The sequence below is a fragment of the Anabrus simplex genome, chromosome 5, assembly GCF_040414725.1.
Source record: "Anabrus simplex isolate iqAnaSimp1 chromosome 5, ASM4041472v1, whole genome shotgun sequence".
In the NCBI taxonomy this organism is placed as follows: Eukaryota; Metazoa; Arthropoda; class Insecta; order Orthoptera; family Tettigoniidae; genus Anabrus; species Anabrus simplex.
In genome coordinates this window covers 90,466,814-90,490,528 of record NC_090269.1, presented here as the reverse complement: position 1 = coordinate 90,490,528, position 23,715 = coordinate 90,466,814, and the positions used below count along the sequence as shown (strand labels likewise).

General features: G+C 38.5%; 1 protein-coding gene across 2 annotated transcripts in view; it reads left to right on the top strand.

The window, feature by feature from the left end:
* LOC136873771 (uncharacterized) overlaps positions 1 to 18,948 on the top strand; it is a 461,175-nt gene extending 442,227 nt beyond the window's left edge. For both annotated transcript variants that reach the window (XM_068227563.1, XM_068227564.1), the window contains 3 exons: positions 1,697 to 1,896; positions 9,398 to 9,533; positions 18,601 to 18,948. In XM_068227563.1, the coding sequence (XP_068083664.1) occupies positions 1,697 to 1,896; positions 9,398 to 9,533; positions 18,601 to 18,825 (561 nt within the window). In that variant the 3' untranslated portion in view covers positions 18,826 to 18,948. The remainder of the gene's footprint in view (positions 1 to 1,696; positions 1,897 to 9,397; positions 9,534 to 18,600) is intronic.
* Positions 18,949 to 23,715: the final 4,767 nt, after the last annotated feature.

Genomic DNA, 23,715 nt, shown 5'->3' with positions numbered 1-23,715 from the left:
CCCCAGGTATTTGCCATTGTATGCAGTGATTGTTAGTAGCTAGAAATTCTTTTAGGGCTTCTTCTATATAGTTGTTAAATAATAATGATGATAGTCCACATCCTTGTCTTTGGCCCTTTCCAATTTTTGCTTCCACTCTTTGTTTACCTATTAGTGCTGTTCTGTTCCTGTAGTCTATTTTCAGTTGTCTTAGGATTTCAAACAGCATGTTCAAGTTTATAAGTTATCAAAGGCTTTCTCTATAACAGTGAATGCAATTACCATTGGGCAGCCTACTTCTACAGTAGCATTATGAAAATGTTACAATCTTTGGGTTGGGGAGGCAGGAGACAATCTGCTCGACTAAGCAGTATGTTTGAGGCAGTCAGTGGAGAGATGGAGTGGAATGACATTAGTAGATAAATAAGCTTGAGTTAATTTTTAAAAGAAGGAAAGATTATAATATGAAGATAAATTCGGAATTCAAGAGGACTAATTGCGGCAAGCATTTGTTCATTGGGAGAGGACTTAAGGATTGAAATAATTTACCAAGGGAAATGTTCAATAAATTTCCAACGTTTTTGAAATTTTTAAAGAAAAGACTAGGTAAACAATTGAATCTGCCATCTGGGTGAGAGCTTTTGTAACTTGGCGCCTCTTCATCCAGGTCGAGTTTACTGTATTAACTTTTACATTTTGTATATTTCCGTGAACTATGCAATTGACTGAAATATCTATATTATACAACTTGTATTTCAAGTATTTTCTAGTATTTATTAATCTTGAATTAGTTTCGATGGACTGAAAAACTTGAAGGTTATATACCAGGTACTAACCAAGTCAAAACTGCAAAGAAAATGGCTTTCACTGAAAAAACAATATTAAAAACACACCTGTCACGTATTTTCTTGTTTCTTGTTTAGGCCTATATTTACTCTTTCAATTCTTCCCCTTCTCTGCCAAGTAACTTCTTGCCTTGCTGTAATTTCTTGTAATATTCTATATTCATACAGTTCATTAGATTTATTGTTATTGTAATGAGTGTTTTCACTCAATTTCATTGTCATGCTATTGTAAGCTTGTAAGCAAACAGTGTCACCAGGATATGTCCCAATTACAATATGTATGTATGTTCAGTCTTCAGCCCTAAGGCTGGGGATCCTCAACAACTCCACCATCAGCTGTCACAGATGGCCTAGGCATCACTGAAGAGGCGTACTAGGGAAATGACGAGTGAGGTAGTTTCCCGTTGCTTTCCTCACCGAACCAGAAGTTGCTAGTACATATCAGTTTGCCAAACGCACTGAAACGCATGCACCAACCGATCCTATGAGCAACATTTTCACATCATTCATAGCAGGGACTGGCTGCACAAGGAATGGCATTACTAGCATCGCTCATACCTGAGTCACTTCCATATTGTCAAAGCCAAGGATAAGACAGAGATAGATCAATGAAAGTAACAAAATTACTCTAGCCAATACCAGAAGACATAGTGCACTGTAAATACTAGGTCCTGCCAGCAAAGGCATAATTACAATATATTTCTTAATAACAATATTGAGATCACCAGAGAAGACTGTGAGGTGACAATATAGGGCACAAAGCTAACCATGGAAGTCACATGAATCTAACCTCTTTGTCTTCTTAACTTGAGGAACTTTGGATTTCAACATATTTTGGTACTGCTTTAGCCTGACATAATGTTTATATCCAGGTGTCAGGACTTCGGCCAGCTTCCAACTACATCGTGAGTGTGTCTGCCAAGACAGTGATGTTGGGCCCACCTGCAAACATCAGCGTCTTCACAAGGCCACCCACACCCCACCTGCCAACAGCACCTATAGTGACACTCAATGAGGACCAGGAGATTCTAGTGTTATTGAAGCCTGTGACAAACCTACAGGAACTCATCCAGTGAGTATTACGTGTCCTGTGTTCTCTGTCCACAGTACGCTCAAATGGATTTAAATTATCTTTATAGATGTACCTTTTGAATTTTCCTTTCCCAGACATCATTGGACGTATCATTCTAAGGAATCCAACTGTCAATCTATGCACAAATGAATTTAAATCATATTTATGATCATATGAATTCCTCTCTGTAAGTAAGACATCATTGGGCAGATCATTTTAAAGAACCCATTGGTCACTTTATACATAAATGGATTTAAATTATCCTTATGGCTAAATTTCTCTCTCTCCCTGAAATACCATTCAGTGGATCATTTTAAAGAATTCAATGTTCACATTATGCACAAATGGATATAATTAATGATCTTTATGGTCATCTAAATTTCTCTAAGTCATCATGGGTGGATCATTATACATTGTGATTGTTGTAGATTGTTTGAACAGAGAAACTACATACTTTGGTTGTGTAATAATGGCAGTGGTCATGGAGTGCTATGAAAAGGTAAGACTTTGTATAACATATCTGATTCTTGCTGAAACTAATTTAACCCTTTCCACTCGCTGGTTGAGAAATTTTATTTTCAGCCCACTTGCATATATTTGTGTCAAAAATATGTTGAAAATATGCTTATGAACACACAAAACAATATAAGAAATTTATTTATTAATACACTTGTGCTTAAGTCTTACTGTGTTTTATAGCTTTTCAATGTGTGAAATCTTTTGAAACAAACACCAGGGTGCAAAGCTGGATTATTTGAAGAAGTTTCTCAAAAGTAAGTAGTTTCTCGGTGCATTCCGTTGACATTCCTGTTGCTACATACAGCACAGTCCTTATGCTTGTTCTTAGCCCACTGGTCAAGGAAGTGTTGTCTTCCATCCAGTCTTTCTGCTTCTTCCTTGTCTATGGCAAATGCTGATGAGTGAGACCATTTCTTTGGAACACGTTGATAACCAATCAAGTGTTCTATCAGCTGTCTCCAGAATCTGATGGTCGTTGGGCTTGGCTTCAAACTTCTTCAAGTTTTGGCAGTAAATTATGAATGAATTTACAATGGCTGTTTCTAATCCCCATAAAAACATTATCTCCACATTTTCAGAGTTTTTCTTATGAAAGAGTAAGTAGCAGAAAAAATTAATGGCCCGGTCAGCTCTGCTCATTTTCTGTGTGTAATTGCTCACAACAATTGGCTTTGGTGTGTTCTTGTGTTGGCTTCCTTTGCCATATGTGCTTACAATTTGTGTTGCTATTTTATGACAAGTGGACAACATCAAAACCACACGCTTGTCCTTCCAGCCTAAGACATCTCTTACACGATAAGCCTTTATCTCATCACTTTCAGTTTGAGTCCTTTTCTTATAACTGGTAGATTTCCTATCCTATCAGAAATAAGTGTACAAATAAGGTGATATTTCTGTTTCAGAAGCTCCTCAACCAAGCAGGCACTAGTGTAGTATCTGTCTGTGAATACCTTCTAACGTACCACTGATCCCCCTATTGCAACAGCTAGCCAGTCTATCAAATTGCGGACAATCGTTGTAGTGAATAGCTATCAGCATAATCTAGGTTATTTACAGTTGCTGTAACTTTTCCATAATAAGGAATATCTCCAGTTGCACTGTCAACCAGAACAAAAATTCTTATTCTCCACTTGTTCGGTTTCTTGAGGTTGTAGGTCTTGAAGCTTATTTTTCCTTTCAAACCAATAGTAGACTCATCTACAGATATATTTTTGCCAGGTACGAAAAATTTGTGGATTCGCGATTCTAGGTATTTCGGATGGTATCTGATCTTCCATGTCCTAGTAATGGTATACTCACTTATATATTTCCTGGATTAGGACCCGCATACAACATCCAGAAAATCTGCATATATCCATCTTGCGTAAAAACATCATGAATAAATGACAAATGTGTTACCCATTGCTGTCTTGCAAATTAGGTAAATTGTTAAGTCCCATGTTGAGAATAACACAAATAAATACTAAAATTTCAGTAAATGTCAGCTTTGTCCATTTCCTCCGTGTACACTGAGGCTTCATCATAGGCATCAGTTTACGAACTTTTTCCTCAGCATATTTATTAGTTTCATTGGCTATACCTTCAATGACATTTTTCTTATAAAACAAGCTAAAATATTCCAGTAGTCTTGCATCAACTGGTAAATTAATATTTTGTAACCCAGTTCGTTTGGAGAACGGATGTGCAATTATACCACTGTTATCACTCGGAACATTCTTCCATAAAATAGCACTTGCAGCAACATTTGTATGTATCACTTTCATCCCCAGAGGAATGTTCATTGCTTGATTCACCAGCAATAAACTGAGAAATGTTTGATAAATCACTGTCAGTACTTAGTGCTCTATCCTCAATGTTGCTATCAGGAATAGGAGTACTCTTATCCTTTCACAACTGACACGATCTATTTGTTAATGCCATGGCATGTAGTGAGAGATGTGCTACACTATATGGAATATCTAGCTGTATTGGAAGAAAGATTACTCATAGATGTTCCAGGGTTTGTTGAGAGAGTTCAGCACACATACAGCTACCTTTTTGCATAGGCATATGTCGAAATGGCTTGACATTCAAATTTTCAAGCAGTCAGAAATCCCATTTTGAGCTATGCAGCCCTGAAGATGGTTTTCCATGGTTTCCCATTTTCACAACTTCCATTGCACTCCTAGCCCTTTCCTATTCCATCATAGCTTTACGACCTATCTGTGTCTGTGTGACATAAAGCAATTTTTTTTAAAAAAAGGAAAAAAGAAAGATATAGAATGACAGGACACATCTTAAGACACTCAAGACGTGTTCAGTTAGTTTTTGAAGCAGCAAGAACAGTTGGGTTAGACCAAGAAATGGATACGACAAAATGATTAGAGCAGATGTAAGTAGTTGCACAGAAATGGCATGGAGAGCTCCATTAAACCAGTCTACACACTGATGACCCAAATAACAACATTAATGCTGATTACAATAATTGAAATTAAGAGGATTCCTCCTATTCAATACAAAGTATTTATTAACGTGAATGAATCGCATATCGTTCACATGAAGTACTAGTTTTGGCACCAAACTATGTGCCATTATCAGCCAACAAGTCAAATTGGGCAAACACAATATAACCTTAAAACAATTTTAAATACACTATAACACCTGCATGGATGAATATGAAATATAACTTTAAAACACACTATAACACTTGCACAGATGAATATGAAATAAAATATGGTACATGATGATGTTGCATTTCAGTTTAAAATCCGTTAAAATGATGATGACTCCGTTGTTGTATACCCATGGCGGTTTGTCCAGCTTGTATATGTCTTTAGTTTTTGTAAACTGTTAAGTTATGCTGCGGAGTTTAATGTCATATGAAGTTGACACTATGTGTGTTCTGTAGTTTGGTTCTGAAAATAAACATAAACATGGAATTTGATTAAATCCAAAGAATTAATTCCCACTTCAATATGGGTTTTGGAACCTGGAGAAGAAATTAAAAGTCGAATTAGGCAAAAGATCAGAAGTAAAGATTAAAAAGAAAAGTCTAGAAAAATCGAGAGAATACTAAAAACACTCACCTTGAGCAGCCTGAGTGGTCGGCGGACGGAGCTGGACTGATGAATGCAAGCATAAGGTTAAGGGGCAAGGTGGAAGGGAGGAGAGGGGAGGGGTAGAGGCGGAGCAACTGTCATGGAGCTAAGGTGGAGCGGAAGGATGTGGTAGTGGCGGTAAGTGATGTGGATGTAAAGTGCGTATGGTTTGAAAAATCAATTTTTTTTAGGTGGTCTAATATTTCTTAACCATTTAATTAAGAGATCATAAAGAATATTAGATTTCTCGCAAATTTCATTTAAATTATAGTTAGGGTTGAAATATTGATCGCAATGGATGAAAACAATTTTTGACAATGTTCATAATTGGCCCTTTGTTTGCTATTTGAAGTATCTCAAAATCATGTTCTATATCAGTAAACTTATGATTAGAGTCATGAATGTGTTGGCCTATAGCAGAAAACTTGTCATATTTTACTGCATTGACGTGCTCTGAATATTTGGTTGTGAAGTTGCGTCCTGTTTGTCCCACATAGGAGGCGCTGCAGTCGATATACTTGAATCTATAGATTCCCAATTTGGAAAATTTGTTAGAGGTGTTGACTGATGTTGAATTATGTATAATTTCTGAAGTCCTATTATTAGTTCTGAAGAAAATTTTTACGTTATGTTTTCGAAAGAGATTGGTGATTTGATGGATACCAACATTGAATGTAAAAGTAGATGAAACGGTAGTTATAGGTTTTTCTTTTTTTGAGAGTAGTCTTAGGCCGGTGTCTAAATTTATTGATTATCTGTTCTATAAATGATCTGTTATAACTGTTGAATTTGGCGATTGATCTTATAGTATTGAGTTCGTTATTGAGGTCTTTTTTAGACATAGGTATCGTGAATGCACGATGAACCATGCTATTATACGCTGCATGTTTGTGTGTTTGGGGGTGTATGGAATCTTGAAGAATAGTATTGGCAGTTTGTGTCTGTTTTCTGAAAATTCTATATGAAAGAGCAGATGGATTTCTGAGAATAGTTAAATCCAGAAAATTAATTACTTTATTATTTTCGGACTCAAGCGTAAATTTGATGTGGGGGTCAACGTTGTTTAGTTCTTGCAGGGTAGAGGTCGCATTCTTGATTTCTTCATCCATTATAACAAATGTGTCATCAACATATCTAGCCCACATGAGGATGTTTGGAAAAGTATTGCTATTTATTTTTGTATATTCCAGAAAGTCTAAATAAATGTCTGCTAGAATTCCCGATGCGGGTGATCCCATGGCCAGTCCATTTTGTTGATAGATGGTTTCATCAAATTTAAAGAAATTATTGTTGATGACAGTTTCAGAAGAGAAATAAAATCTTGTATTTCTAATTTGCTGAAAGAGCACTGTTTGTTTAAGTTATTTTCAATAATGGAGAAAAGTTTGGTTGTGGGTATGCTTGGATACATATTTACTATGTCAAAAGAATGAAAGATATGGTTGGGTTGTACATTAAATGACTTCATTTTTTCAATTAGTTTGGTGGTGTTTTTGATGGATTTTTTGAGAGAAATTGATAGTTCTTAGTTAAAAATCGTTGAACAAATTGCACAATTTTATATAGAGGACTGGGTTTATAGTTAATAATAGGCCGGATAGGAACGTCAATTTTATGTATTTTAGGGAGGTCTTTAACTCTTGGTAAACCTGGATTCATATTTAACAGTTTCAATTTTTCTTGATCTGTAAAGAGAAAAGATATATTCTTTAATGTTTGTTTTAATTGTCGCTGTATTTTCTGTGTAGGATCTTTATTGATTATTGTAAACATGCTGTTGTTGTTCTTTGGTTTTAGATATGTAATTAGTTTTGTCCATTTCCTTTATCTGCTTTCGTGACAATTAGATCGTTATTTTTAATTTTCTTTTTGAGTTCTGCGATTTGTTTATCTTCGGAAGTAAAATTATTAATATTAGAATTGATGGGGGATTTCTTTTATTTACGTTATTAGAACTGAACATCTTATCTAATTTTCTTTTTACTTCAAATCTAATTTCATCTTGATCTTCTAGCAGCATTTTATTGATTGTAGCTTCCGACTCAATAATTAAGTTAGTGAATGCATTTACTTTGTTCATATTGGGCCAGTTATGCTTTGGACCTTTCGCTAAATTGGTGGTTTCTTCCGAGGTTAAAATTACATTCGAAAGATTGACTACAGGAGGATGGAAATTCTCGATTATGTTTCTTTGCGATCTGGTTTCTTTGGGCTGAATTTTTGATGCATTTCTGTTCATTTTTAATGCAGCTGTTTTCTTCTCTAACGTAAACTGTTTTTGTGAGAGTATGTTAAACAGTTTGTTATTAACCTGATTTAGAATTAAATTCCATTGAATGCCAGGAAGCAGATGGCTGCTTCAAGGTGAGTCTCGTAAAGTTTATTGTTTAAAAACGATTTTTTCTTATATAAAAAATAAAGTTCGTGTTTCAACCAAATTTTGTTCATTTTTTGTTGGACTCGGATGGAATGTGGTGCGGAACGATGTTTTTTAATCGTTCCTTTCAGAAAGTTCGGTGTTAAATTGTGTATAATGCATTGCTTCAAGAAGCTAATATATTTGCCCAATTTGGCGACTTTAATTTTTAAACCCATATATTGATAGGCTTTTCTTTTTGCCTGGTAGGCATTTTAATAATAATTGTACTTTAGGAGTTCTTCTTTGCAACGATGTAACTAAAATGGTGATATCTTTAATAGATATGGAGATATCAGCATTGTAAAATAGCATTACAGTCAGTAGAGTCACTTTAAGATCCCGATTTATGCCGATTTGAATGCATTCTCCGAGCTCCGATTTCATGAAAAGTGGTCGATCCGTGCCACTCACTATTGCGCAATTTGACCTTGAATGCTATTTATGTAGACTCTGAGGTGTCGATAATTTCACTTACACAAGATATAGCGATATCAACAATAATTATTACAACAAGTCAAATCGGGCAAACACAATATAACCTTAAAACAATTTTAAATACACTATAACACCAAATTGACAAATTTTCATAATGTCCAACTTTAAACCACAACAGAGCAAGTGAAAATGTCTGATTACTCCACCATTGATAAGAATGACTAAATTCCAAACAAAATGGGTCCAGAAAAAGATCTGCAGGACCAAAATCAAGTGTGCAGCTAACGAAAGAAGTATAGACTTAACACGTGTTAGAAATATTCATGTAATCTCTAAACTTTAAGACTCATACTTCCCATATCATTACCGTGAATGTAATAAATTTTTGTTGAAATAATGTAAGTTAAAATAAAGAAATAATAAATTAATGTACATTGAAATAATGAAAATATAAATGTATGAAGAGAGCAAGAATAAAAGAAATAATAATAATTTCGTGTGGCTATTTCTAGCCGGGTGCAGCCCTTATAAGGCAGACCCTTTGATGAGGGAGGGGCGGCATCTGCCATGTGTAGGTAACTGCGTGTTGTTGTGGTGGGGGATAGTATTATGTGTGGTGTGCGAGTTGCAGGGATGTTGCGGACAGCAAAAACGCCCAGCCCCCGACCCACTGGAATTAACCAATGAAGGTTAAAATCCCCAACCCGGCTGGGAATCGAACTTGGGACCCTCTGAACTGAAGGCCAGTAAGCTGACTATTCAGCCAATGAGTCGGGTGATAAAAGAAATGACAAGATAAAAATATTTTAATTTTGGATGTTTTCATGTCTTTAAAGTTAATGGCACTTCTGCCAATGCTTTTTTTTTTTTTTTCAAGTCAGTTATTATATTTTTGAAATTGTTGAAGGAAGTATTTTTTGGGAAGTGCAGTTTTACTCAGATACCCAGTACGTGCTGGAATGAAACAATACTGGTAGTCAAAAGATTAGAACATTTGTGTAGCTGTGAACATGATAAATTCTTTTTTTCAAATGTTGTTTTATTGTTTCAGACGATACCTCCTCCTGCTTACGACTGACCTACCTGACGAAGAAGTTCCAGACGTGCCATTATGGGACCTCGAATTTGCAGAGGAACTTAAAGCATCTCTGAACAGATCCTTCTACTTGGTGGCTGAATTTACTCAGGTAAGATGAAGTAATGAATCTAATGAGGACTTCCGTGCAGATGATGCAGATGATGTGGTGATTTGGGGAGGAACAGGAAAAGACGTTCAACAGAAGTTAAATACTTGGAACCACCAGTTTAAGCAATTTGGTCTCAAAATCAGCCATACAGAAAGAGTCAGTCAGCAGGCAAGTCCTACAGGTTAACATCCAACTGGATGGAGAGAAACTAGAAAACATGAACTATTTTCATTATCTTGGTAGTATTGTAAACTAGTGATGCAAAGTCCTCTGCTGAAATCTCTAACAGAGTCCAAAAAGGAGCACCAAGTTATGTCTCTTGTATGGGATAACCAAATACCTTTAAGTACAAAGAGAACACTTTATCAGGTATATTTCATGCCAATAACTACTTATGCCCTTGAAACCTGTACGATCAACAGTAGGGATAGTAGCAGGCTTCAAGATGTAGAAATGAAGTTCCTGAGGTCAATGTTACAGAAAACAGAGATAACATCCGGAATGAAGAGATCCGTTATAATACCAAATTAAAGCGGTTGCTAAGCAAAAATGTAAGAACATCAAGACTCAAATGGTACGGCCATGTGAAAAGGATGGATGAAATGAGAACATACATACATACATACATACATTATCATTATAGACTGTTATGCCTTTCAGCGTTCAGACTGCAAGCCTCTGAGAATTTACTAAACGTTGCCACAATCCTCGATTTGCAACTAGTGTTGTGGCCTCATTTAGTTCTATACCTCCTATCTTTAAATCGTTAGAAACCGAGTCTAACCATCGTCGTCTTGGTCTCCCTCTACTTCTCTTACCCTCCATAACAGAGTCCATTATTCTCCTAGGTAACCTATCCTCCTCCATTCGCCTCACATGACCCCACCACCGAAGCCGGTTTATGCATACAGCTTCATCCATCGAGTTCATTCCTAAATTAGCCTTTATCTCCTCATTCCGAGTACCCTCCTGCCATTGTTCCCACCTGTTTGTACCAGCAATCATTCTTGCTACTTTCATGTCTGTTACTTCTAATTTATGAATAAGATATCCTGAGTCCACCCAGCTTTCGCTCCCGTAAAGCAAAGTTGGTCTGAAAACAGACCGATGTAAAGATAGTTTCGTCTGGGAGCTCACTGCATTAGCTTTACTACACCTTGATTCAATCTCACTTACTATATTACCATCCTGGGAGAACACACAACCTAAATACTTGAAATTATTGACCTGTTCTAGCTTTGTATCACCAATCTGACATTCAATTCTATTGGATTTCTTACCTACTGACATCAATTTAGTCTTCAAGAGGCTAATTCTCATACCATACTCATTGCATCTATTTTCAAGTTCCAAGATGTTAGACTGCAGGCTTTCGGCACAGTCTGCCATTAAGACCAAGTCATCAGCATAGGCCAGGCTGCTTACTACATTTCCACCTAACTGAATCCCTCCCTGCCATTTTATACCTTTCAGCATATGATCCATGTAAACTACAAACAGCAAAGGTGAAAGATTACAGCCTTGTCTAACTCCTGTAAGTACCCTGAACCAAGAACTCATTCTACCATCAATTCTCACTGAAGCCCAATTGTCAACATAAATGCCTTTGATTGATTTTAATAATCTATCTTTAATTCCATAGTCCCCCAGTATGGCGAACATCCTTTCCCTCGGTACCCTGTCATATGCTTTCTCTAGATCTACGAAACATAAACACAACTGCCTATTCCTCTCGTAGCATTTTTCAATTACCTGGCGCATACTGAAAATCTGATCCTGACAGCCTGTCTGTGGTCTGAAACCACACTGGTTTTCATCCAACTTCCTCTCAACGACTGATCGCACCCTCCCTTCCAGGATGCCAGTGAATACTTTGCCTGGTATACTAATCAATGAGATACCTCGATAGTTGTTGCAATCCTTCCTGTTCCCTTGCTTATAGATAGGTGCAATTACTGCTTTTGTCCAATCTGAAGGTACCTTACCAACACTCCACGCCAATTTTACTACTCTATGAAGCCATTTCATCCCTGCCTTCCCACTATACTTCACCATTTCAGGTCTAATTTTATCTATTCCTGCTGCCTTATGACAATGGAGTTTATTTACTATCCTTTCCACTTCCTCAAGCATAATTTCACCAACATCATTTTCCTCCTCCCCATGAGCTTGGCTGTTCGCCACACCACCATGATGATTTCCTTTTACATTGAGAAGATGTTCAAAATATTCCCTCCACCTCTCCAGTGATTCCCTGGGATCTATTATGAGTTCACCTGAATTACTCAAAACACTGTTCATTTCCTTTTTCCCTCCCTTCCTAAGATTCTTTATTACTGTCCAGAAAGGTTTCCCTGCTGCTTGACCTAGCCTTTCCAGGTTATTACCAAAATCTTCCCATGACTTCTTTTTGGATTCAACAACTATTTGTTTCGCTCTGTTTCTTTCATCTACGTACCAATCCCTGTCTGCCTTGGCCCTTGTTTGGAGCCATTTCTGATAAGCCTTCTTTTTAAGTTTACAGGCTGCTCTCACTTCATCATTCCACCAAGATGTTCGCCTTTTCCCATCTTTACACACAGTTGTTCCTAGGCATTCCCTTGCTGTTTCTATTACAGCATCCCTGTATGCCACCCATTCACTTTCTATTCCTGAACCTGTTTACTATCTACTGTTTGAAACTTCTCACTAATCATATCCATGTGCTTCTGTCTAATTTCCTCGTCCTGGAGACTTTCTACGCTTATTCGTTTGCAGACAGATTTCACTTTCTCTACCCTAGGCCTAGAGATACTTAGTTCACTACAGATCAGATAATGGTCTGTATCATCGAAAAATCCGCGAAAAACTCGTACATTCCTAACAGATTTCCTGAATTCAAAGTCTGTTAAGATATAGTCTATTGTGGATCTGGTACCCCTAGCCTCCCATGTGTAGCGGTGAATAGCCTTATGCTTGAAGAATGTATTCGTAACAGCTAAACCCATACTAGCACCGAAGTCCAGCAAACGCTTCCCATTCCCATTAGCTTCCATATCTTCCCCACATTTACCAATCACCCTTTCGTATCCTTCAGTTCTATTCCCAACTCTCGCATTGAAATTGCCCATTAGCACTATTCTATCCTTGCTGTTGACCCTGACCACGATGTCACTCAATGCTTCATAAAACTTGTCAACTTCATCCTCATCTGCACCCTCACATGGTGAATACATGGACACAATTCTTGTCCTAATTCCTCCCACTGACAAATCTATCCACATCATTCGCTCATTTACGTGCCTAACAGAAACTATGTTGCGTGCAGTGGTATTCCTGATAAAGAGCCCTACCCCAGACTCTGCCCTTCCCTTTCTAACACCCGTCAAGTACACTTTATAATCTCCTATCTCTTCCTCATTATCTCCCCTTACCCGAATATCACTTACTCCTAGCACATCCAGATGCATCCTCTTTGCTGACTCAGCCAGTTCTACTTTCTTTCTTCCATAAGCCCCATTAATATTGATAGCTCCCCATCGAATTCCATTTCGTTCGCCAAGTTGTTTCCAAGGAGTCCCTCGCCTGTCAAATGGGAGTGGGACTCCGTTACTCCCATAGGTCCGAGGCTTGCTTAAAGTGTTCTGAGCTCGGTAAATTCATGAAGCAGGATGCTGCCCTACTTGCACATAGTCCAAGTGAGGATCTCTCCTCTGACGGGTTATGGACCACCGGTGAATTGTATAGTCCTAGCCGCCTGAGCACAAGGAGGGCCACGACTCAGAATATGTCCGAGATGCCCACTCCCATTCCATAGCAACTGGTATCCCGACTCTCAGGGTCACTTACTAGGCCACTCAGCCGTTGCTCATGGTTCACGAACTAGGACGTGACTACAGTAACCCACAAACATGAGAAGAACAAGAAAATGGCTGAAAAGGAAATGGAAGGCAAAAAAACCTAGAGCCAGACCAAGGAAATGGTTGATCAGCCAAGTAAAGCAGGACCTGAAAGGAAGAGGAGTAAAATGGCACCATGTTGAGAAGGAAGAAATGTACCTGGACAGACAAAGATGGAGAATGCTCTTGTACTGCACCCGGGTGACTGGAGACCGTTAAAGGTTGATGATGCTCACCATAAATCTGTTATGAATGTGAATGATAATAATATGAATCATATGACCTTTGGTATAGTTTTGATGTAGTGCCAATTAGGTTGCCTGCATGTCATTTTTAATGTTCTGTTTTACCTTGCCATGTGTTAAACTCTATTTTTCTTGAAAGAAGCCAGCCGGAGTGGCACAGATGGTTGAGGCACTGACCTTCTGACCCCAACTTGGCAGGTTTGATCCTGGCTCAGTCCGGTGTTATTTGCAGGTGCTCAAATACATCAGCCTCCTGTCAGTAGATTTAGTGGCACAGAAAAGAACTCCTGTGGGACAAAATTCTGGCACCTCAGTGTCTTTGGAAACTGTCAAAATGTAGTTAGTGGGATGTAAAAAACAATAACATTATTATTCTTGAAATAAACTTTTGAAGAATTAGGTCATTTTCTGTACATATATAGTATGTATCAAAGAGATGTTAAGTATAAAACAAGCATATGATCTAGGTCATTATTGCTCAGGTGGTAAGAGTATCTGACACTAAATTGGAAGTTTGTAAGTTTTGATCCCACAGGTGCCTGGTTGGCCATTTTCATTCTTTACGATGAAAGTTCTTTCAAGTACAATGTAGTTATAAAAATTTAATATTCATTCTGTTCTCCTTGTTTTTTTTTTCTTGTGTAGTCTCCTCACAGAAGGTTGGCGACCATAATGGATTAATTGATACAGATATTTTTTGTACAGATACTAGTTGAACTGTACCAAGTTAAGGGGCAAAAGATCCACACGGGTTGATGCCCCAAACAAATAGCATTAAAAAAAAAAAATACCAAGGGACAACCAAAGCATTGAAACAAAAACCCTCCAGCTCAAGACTGTTTTTAAGATCACCATCTCACAGTTTTCAATTTTCATCATGCTTTTTAAGAAAAAACCTTTAACTAATATTTTATTTTCTGTGTCTGATGTTTTTAATTCATTATATATGTCCTACTGAGGATGACCCAATGCCGGGTCGAAACATGTCTATGTCTGTGTAAAGTTCCGTTGTAGCATATTGAAAGAGGAAGTGAGTGCTCTCTCGTAGTTAATAGGCAGTGGTGTCAGACAGCGCTAGTGTAGCTATGGGTGAACAGCACTGCTCACGTTAATACAATAAGTGGGCGCGGCACTATACAAAATATACACTAAATAAATTCTCTAAGACTTCCAGTTGCCAGAATGACCTTTAAATTATTCCCTGTCATGTGCCATGTGTACAGTCCAGGAATATTTGAATAGAGGAAGCTGGTAAACACATTAATTTAATGGTTTAATGTTATCTTCTGAAAAGATTTGAACATCAGTAATTCTGAAATGACTTACAAAGTATTGAGATGTATTATTATTTATTTATTTATTTATTTATTTATTATTGAGATGTAGTTGAAACTATTATGCATTTCACATTATCTAAGACATATACTAAAAGTTTTAATTCACCCTCAAAAGCGTTAGTTGTCCGAAACCTTGGAGAACTTCAGGGACGATTTAGCTGATTTGGACGATAGCAGCTCTTACTTTATTTCCTTTGTACGGAAGAAGAATTGGCACTTAATGTAATGAAACGCTAATTTTCCCACAAGGTAATATTTGTGATCACTGCTGCATCCAAAGTCTGTGGGTCAGACAACTATAGAGTCTGTGCTGTCCAAACATGGAAAAAATATCACCCCATAAATTTTTTTCCGATCGCAATTGCTACTTGCAATAGCAACCTAAACACACATGGTGAAGGATATGTCAAGTATCGCAAGCCTTTCTTTAATGAGGGTAAATGTTGCCAGTGGAAGCTCAGGTGGCTGTTCACTACGAAGAGTGTGAGCACATTCTCAGCATTCAACGTATTTGTCCCTTTTTCTTACTATATAGTCTGCCAAGTGAAACACTAAATTCTCTTTTGTGAGGTTTCCCTTGTAAGGAAGAGTTATTTCATTTTGCCAGTCCATGAGTACTATTTTCTCTTTAATTTTGACCTCTGCTGACTCTTTAATTTCTTTATTCTTACATTCACTTTCTTTAGCCATTGCATGGATATGACTAACAAATGAAGTGAGGGGGGGAATCTATCACTGGCTCGCAATGTGCGGTCGAATTTAAGGTGAGTTTGGTAGGTATATACACAGACTGCAGCATGTGTAAATGTAAAAAAGTCCACAGTGGAAGGGTGATCGTCACAACTAAGGGAACACAAAATACTGAAATGGCGCTCCAAAGGATCTTGATTAAATTTTGCCATCAAGACATACCTAAATCCTCTGCTCCACAAGTAGTCTGCCATTTCGAGAGTACTTTTCAAGGTTATGCTTAATAATTCCAAAGTTCTTGAAGATGCAAATGTGTTTTTCTGAGATGTGATGTTTTCTAAAAATTTAAGCAATATTTTGTGTGACGGAGAACCTTTATAAAGCCCTTTGACGGGCAATGTGGAGTTAGGGCATCTGCAAGATTACCGATTTCTCGTGTGAAAATTTATGTGTGATTGCTATCACTGAATTCATTAGGCTTGATTTCTCTAAATAGCTTAACTGTGTTGGCTACACTATTACTGAATAACTGAAAAGCTAACCTGGCATTCATCCTCCGAAATGAGGTTGGGTCTGTGTGAGAGGATGTTATCTTAGGACAACTTCAAAGACCAGCGAACTCAGGAGAAGTGTTAGTTTGATATAACTGTCTATAAAAGTTGTAATTCACCTCTTTGCCTTTATACAGCAAAAGAACATTATCATGGAAATAATTCCATATGCACTTCAAAATATGCATGGAATCAGAAAATGCCCACACTCACCTTTGATTATCTGCTGGGTTTGCAAAGGAGCATTTTATTTTATCATTCTTCCCAGAAATTCCCAAATTCATCCACACCCTTTTATTACACTGACTTCCATCACACGTAAAACCTGTTACTTTCACCCAAGCTTTTTCCGATTGTATTATGACCTGAATTATTATTTTTGAGAAAAGTTCTCCAGGAGTTGCATTCTTGCTAGCATACACTGCTACAGGCTGGATCCAGCTGTGCAACAAGGGTACAAACATAAATTCATGTGCATGATTGGCAAGGACGTTCTTGTCGTAGGGAATTTCATCTCCTAAATCAACAAATCCATCAACTGTCAGTGTAGTTGTATTAAATCTAATGTCTTCCCTCAATTTCACTTCATCAAAAATCACTATACCTAGTCGCGGCATTTCCATTAATACCATAATTACATTTGAACCCTTTGCATAGTCTTCTCAAATGAGCTTCGTTAGGGAGAGAAACTAACTCATGCTTCATATAATATCTGCAACCCTTAGGCGATTCAATTTTCAAAAGCAAACTATCTAATATAAATTCATTAGAATAGCGCATACCTTTTGGGCTGGTGCTACATTTTTTGAGCATTGTGTCCACAATTATTTTTTATTTCTTGCTAAGGAACTTAAGAATATCTTCAGCTTCACTTGACACATTGACTTTATTTGCGATCTTCGGGAAATGGTAAATGAGGTACCTCTACAGGAAATGATAGAAAAATTTAGGCTGCAATGGCATGGACATGTTAAGAGAATGGGGGAAGAGGGGATACCAAGAAGGATGTTAGAAATGGAGTTGAAAGGAAGGAGACCTAGAGAAAGACCGAGGGACAGATGGCTGAAAGGTATGAAGAAGAGCATCGAGGCAAGAGGAAGGAACTGCACAACATTGAGAGAAGAGAGGTGGTGAATAGACAGAAAACGATGGAGAAGCTTATGTTCCAACCAGACCCAGAGTTAAGGCAGTTGAGCACCCTGAAGGGATGCTTTTATTTAGCTTTGCATGCAACTAATTTCTTTTTGGTTCTAATTAAATTCCTACCAAGGTTTTTAACTTGTCCCCTCAAATTTAGAATAGGTCTAGAAGCATCAATGTCTCTATCAGCTACTTTACAGGGCAAACTGAGACCAGGTTCTTTTATTTTTACATTGTCGTCACTGTTAAGTATTTTAGATGTTGAGGGAAGATTTAGTTCATTAAATAAGCTACTACTGTTAATATTGTCATTGCCATTATGTTCTTTGAGTAACTCTCGTTTTAATGGGGGGTTTTGAATTTTCAGGGACTTGCTTAAATAGGACGGTAAGTTAGGAAAAATGTGAGGGACAGCTCCTGGCTTTAAGCTCCACCTTATTCTCAGAATTTAACCTTTTCCCCATTAATAATAAACGAGTCTACCTCTATAATAAGATATTCCAAAAAATGTCACTCAGAAATCCTAGACTTATGCGTAAGCTGCATGTCTTTTCTTGGGATCGTTCTAGCCCACTGAGAGAAATGCTCCTCATTTTCAGGTGGAGAGAAGAAATGTTTACCTTCACCTGACCTATAAGCAGATCGACACCCCAGCACAAAGCACGATGGTATTTTCACACTCACTGTATTCCAAAATATAGTTATTACACTCAAAATATCACTCTCACTACAAGTAAAAAGGCACGCACCCGGTATAAACAATGCCATCTGTTTTCCCAAAGCAATCGTTGCGCTGCAGTGGCAAATGTCCGCACTGTAGCCACTAGTTTCTCCATTGCTGTAATGGGAAGCGAGTCGAAATGCTCTCACTTCCTCTTTCTATTCACTGTGGTTTCATCTTAACTGGACGTAAAATATTATAGTATTGACTCGGAGGATATACATTTTTTTCAGTTACACTTCCCAGGTATTTAAAGCTTTCAGCTCTTATCAACTGCTCCCCTCCTAATCTCGTGCCATTATATGCTCGGTTCTTATTTCCTCTTTACAATTACATATAAAACACCATTGTTACAGGAGTGATCTAGAAATGATTTTGATGCCGATGATTTAATCTCCCACCCCTACCTCTTTATAATTTATCCTTTTATCCTGGTTTCTTGTGGGTTGTGGGCTCATTAATTTTATGTGCTCCAAATTTATTTGTTCTCTTGTCTGTGTTACAGGAAGAGATGATCGAGTCTGTGTTACAGGGAGAGTTGATCGATGGTAGTCTAAAGGTTATTCAGTGGAATCATTCCTCAGGCGATGGAGTCTTTGGTCATGTATCAGTACCAAGTCCATCTGAAGAAGTGACATATACCGTGGTTCTGGTGGCTGTGTTGGATTACCAAGGCGTCCACAGCTTTTCATACAGGGAGAGTGAACCATTTATGGTATCCAACGAATGACATTAATGGAAAAGGGAGGCTACTGTCCCTACATTTAAAATACTGAGATTTGCAATGTTGTTAAATGTAAATAAGCTTTTTCACTTATTACAAACCAAATTACTTCCAGGGAAATACTGTAAACTGTTTTTAAACTTTTATTATTAATTGATACCTCATGGAGTCCAAAACACTTCAAAACCAAACTGAGAATCTATAATCCCTCTGGTCCCCAGCTTGGATCACCCCTATTGTTGCTTATCCAGTTCCTTCAACCTGATTTAAAAGATCTTTGATGATTGGTGTAAATATTAAAACATTTTTCAAGCAGTCTACCACCTTCATGGAGAAGCAGCTAGTAAACTGGGCTGCATGTAACAAACTGTGCCCGTTTGGTGAAATGGCATGAGACTTTTTTCCAGAGTGTGTTCAGTCCATGAAATAATTGTCTTCAAATAGACTATAAGGATAACAATAATATATAAGAAATAAAGTGGAGCTAGTTTCAGTGAAGAATAAAAATTTATTAACAAACAAACAAAAAGCCCTATCATAATAATCAGATGGTGATGAGAATGATCATTAATTTACATCCTGCCAGTTTACACACAGAAACAAAGTATACTTTAGGACAGAACATGATGACCTTGCTTCACACCACTACTCTCCAGTGGCAGCCCGGTGTCTGTTAGCGGCTTATAGGATTTACTACGTCTACAGTAGCCAGAGTTGCCAAATCGTCTGCTGAACTTGACACAAAGTAAGGGTAAAGACGAAGAGAGTGTGGAAGAAAGTGGTTTGGCTATCTGTCCACACCAAACAAGGGTAAACAAGAACTCATTAACTCAGCAGGGTGCAGGATGTAATTACCTGCTGGCTTCCTGCTCGCTTCCAGGAACTGAGGCTGTCAAGTTTTGTCTCCAAGTAACTGAGGTGTCCTAACCAATTGTTCCTTTTGATAGCGTGTAGTGGACAATTGAAAACTGAATGACCTACTGTTTGTTCAGATTGGCATTTACAAAGGTATCCCTCTGGTGACTGTATTTTAAACTGTTTAAAATAACGTCTAAATTTACCATGTCAAGTAAAGATACAATCTGCCTATTGGTGACAATAGTAATCCAAACATCACATGAAATAAATATTATTCATATGAACTGATTAGGAGGCCGATCTTTTGATTTCCTAATAGGGGTGGCTATCAGGTGGATTGTCTCTTACTGTGTAAGTATAAAAGTGGATTCGAAGAATTTCGAAGTTTAATGTTAATGAACAGCTGGAAAGTACAATCCCGCGTGACATGTAGCCTTCATGCTATTTGTCCATACAGAGTTCCAACTCTCTTCCATTTCACTTCTAAACATCTTCTTCACATGAGATACAGGACACGAGTAGAAGGTGATATCTGTGTCCCAGCAAGCTGAGGATCTTGCTAACATGTCCATCCTCTCATTTACAACAGTTCCAGCATAAATACCAGCAAATAATTGCTTGCAAACAAATGGAGTGTTATAAATCAAGTTCACTTTCTTAATAAATAGTTAATGTGGTTTACAACATTGATCATATGGTGATTGGAGTCTGAGAAATAGAAACAGTGGAGTATAAGAATTTCGGTTAAACTTATTCCCTAGGATTCATTTATCCTTGGAAAGATTTCTAATTTAACACATTGGAGATGGCGTCCTTAGAAACTACAAGCATGTGATTTCATTGCTGCTGACAGAGCTTGGATGATCTATGGGCACATATTTTTCACTGTTGCTAAAAGTGGTAGTCACCGCTTCAGCGAGCTGTGACTGCACCAAAATACTGTTTGATGCTTCTATAGGTATTGTACCTGCAGCAACTCGATACAAGCCCATTGTCAAGCGACCAAAGTTGGAAAAGCAAATTACTGGTTGTAAACAAGGATACCCATGCCAATTGACAAATTAGATTAGAATCTGTATTAGTATACAGCGTGATTCAGCTGCCCCTTCCAATGTAGTTTTATGCAACCCACAATATTCATACAATCCTGAAAACATCTGCCCTGCCGGTATGCTCAGACAAAACAACCGGATATCTTGGTATTTACTGCCTCACCATGATAGGATGCCATAATGTTATACTCGTATTAAACACTGGAAGATATGTAGGTGCCTTCTACTGTAGATCATATGAACCTGACACGCCAGCGAAACACTAAATTGATATTATGTCTGCAGTAAACCTAATACTTGCTACAAGCTTCCCAGTATGCTATACGGAACCATAGTGTAGTTGGTAAAGACGTGGCAGAGCGGGCTGGCATGTCAGGTGGGAGGTTCGAGTCTGGGGCAAAGATTACAAATTTTTGAAATATTTGATTAATACATACCACTCACAATGTAAGTTCAATACCTGCTTTCATGCAAATTGTGTGTGAATGAATATGTTTGTGGCCCTAAGAAGGTGTGATTAGTTATCAGGCCGGACACATGCAGACCGGAAGTAATAGGAACACAACTGTCCTGACAATGTTTTATCGCAGCAAATGCTCAATGTGATGACTGTTTTGGTTTATGCACATTTGGGCCCGGTGTCCAATAGATCGTCTTGTGCACTGAAGCATTCCAGGTGTAATTGCTTGGCAGGCATCCGTGATGAGTTGCTGGAGCTGGTCGGGGTTTACCGGCGCTTGAGTGTAAACGATGTTCTTCAAATGTCCCCACAAGAAGAAGTGTAACGACGTTAAATCCGGTGATCTGATGGGCCAAGAAACAGGGCCTCTTCATTCTATCCATTTCCCTGGCAGTTTGTCATTCAGATGGTTATGAATGTGCAAAGATGAATGTGGTGGAGCTCCATCCTGTTGCAACCACATTGTCAAACGATCATGCAAGGCACATCCTCCAGCAGCAGTGTGAGTTCCTGACACAGAAAGTGCAGGTAGCGTAGGCCCATCCAATGGCTCTCAAAGAAATTAGTTCCAATCAGGCGTTCCCCCAAGATTCCACACCAAACATTCACTCCCCATCGTACTTGATGGGCCGCCTGTCGCACCCAGTGAGGATTGTCCGGACTCCAATAATGCATGTTGTGGCGATTGACGTTCCCATTATTGTGGAAGCGCAATTCGTCTGAGAACAAGATATGCAATACAAATGCTGCATCATTGTTCAGCCTGCCTAATAGCTACTGACAGAACTCCATTCAAGCTTCGAAATGCTGCCCATGGAGCTCTTGGTGTAGCTGAAGATGGTATGGGTGAAATTTATGTTCATGCAGTAATCGCCAGATGGATGGTTGGCTGGTGTTCACCTGTTGTGCAATCGCCCTTGTACTAATGTGTGGATTATTACGAGCTGCCTCCAGAATGGCTTCTTCTGTTTCACCTGATGTAACAGGCCTATCGCGGACTGGTGACTGGTTGTAAATCATGCTTGTTGTTCTTAGGCATCTTTCAACGTGGCAGAATGTTGTAGCAGCTGGGTGTCGCCTGTCAGGATACTGTTCCTGGTACGGGTGAAGTGCCTCACACGCGTTTTGTCTTGCTTCCCCATAAATGAGGAGCATGTCAGTGTATTCCTCTGTGGAAAACATGCCAAATGACAGCAGAGATTACAATATATTCAGGCCCTAACCAGCGGAGTATGTGCAGGGCACAAGATGAATAACAGCGTCATTCTACTGTGTGAATGTGGCAGACGTGGGCCCACGTTTATGTGTTCAAACATCATACCGATGCAAAAATATTTGAACAATGCAGGATTCGAACCGCCACTGGCACATTCTGTCAGTTGCTAGGCGTACGCCTAACCACATCCATTATGCTACACTGCTGGAAACATGCTGGTAGTGTGACGAGAGCAGAGTACATACGCCATCCAGTTCAGTATTTAAGACAATAATTACTGCACTGTTACTTAGTTTTATGCATTGATTCCCCTCTTCGTTACACTCAGTCACGAGGCACGACACATTAACATAGTTACATGGTAAAAAGACGTTGCTACATGATTTCAAGGCGTCATGTTTTGCGAACGGATGATATAACATTTTGCTAAGGTTCAGAATCGTGTGCAAAATATGCTCAGTGAACATTAGTACAATACAGTACGCTTGCAGGGGAATAGCACGCCTATAACCATGTGCACGTGCACGTTAGTTGGGCTGCAGCAAACGATATTGGAAGGGGCCACTGAATCACACTGTATTTTATTAGATGTGTCCTCAATATTTTTCAAATTTCAAAATATTAACCTAGCTGTTATCCATATCTGCATCAGATTTCTTTTTTCCATTTGTAGAACTGACTATCTTCATAAATTTATATTTAAAAATAGATGCACTATTATGAAAAGTTTCATATAGGGTAAAGTGAGATCTTTCTAAATATTCCAGAAGTTATTACAATCATTGGTTTCCCTAGTATTGAAAAAATTTAAACAACCATTAAAGATCCTGCAATTTCTTTAGGGTGGCACATTTAAATATTTTTATTCATCTTCTTCTTAATCTGTTTATCCTCCAGGATCGCCTTTTCTTTCGGGCTCATCAAGGATTCCCATCTCTGCCACCTCGAGGGCAGTGTCCTGAAGCGTAAGACTTTGGGTCAGGGATACAACTGGGCTGTGGACCAGTACCTTGCCCAGGTGGCCTCACCTGGTATGCTGAATAGGGGCCTTGTGTGGGGATGGGAAGATTGGAAGGCACAGGCAAGGAAGAGGGAAGGAAGCGGTTATGACCTTAAGTTAGGTACCATCCCGGTATTTGCCTGGAGGAGAAGTGGAAAACCACGGAAAACCACTTGCAGGATGGCTGAGGTGGGAATCGAACCCACCTCCACTCAGTTGATCTCCCGAGGCTAAGTGGACTCTGTTCCAGCCCTTGTACCACTTTTCAAATTTTGTGGCAGAGCCGGGAATCGAACCCAGGCCTCCAGGG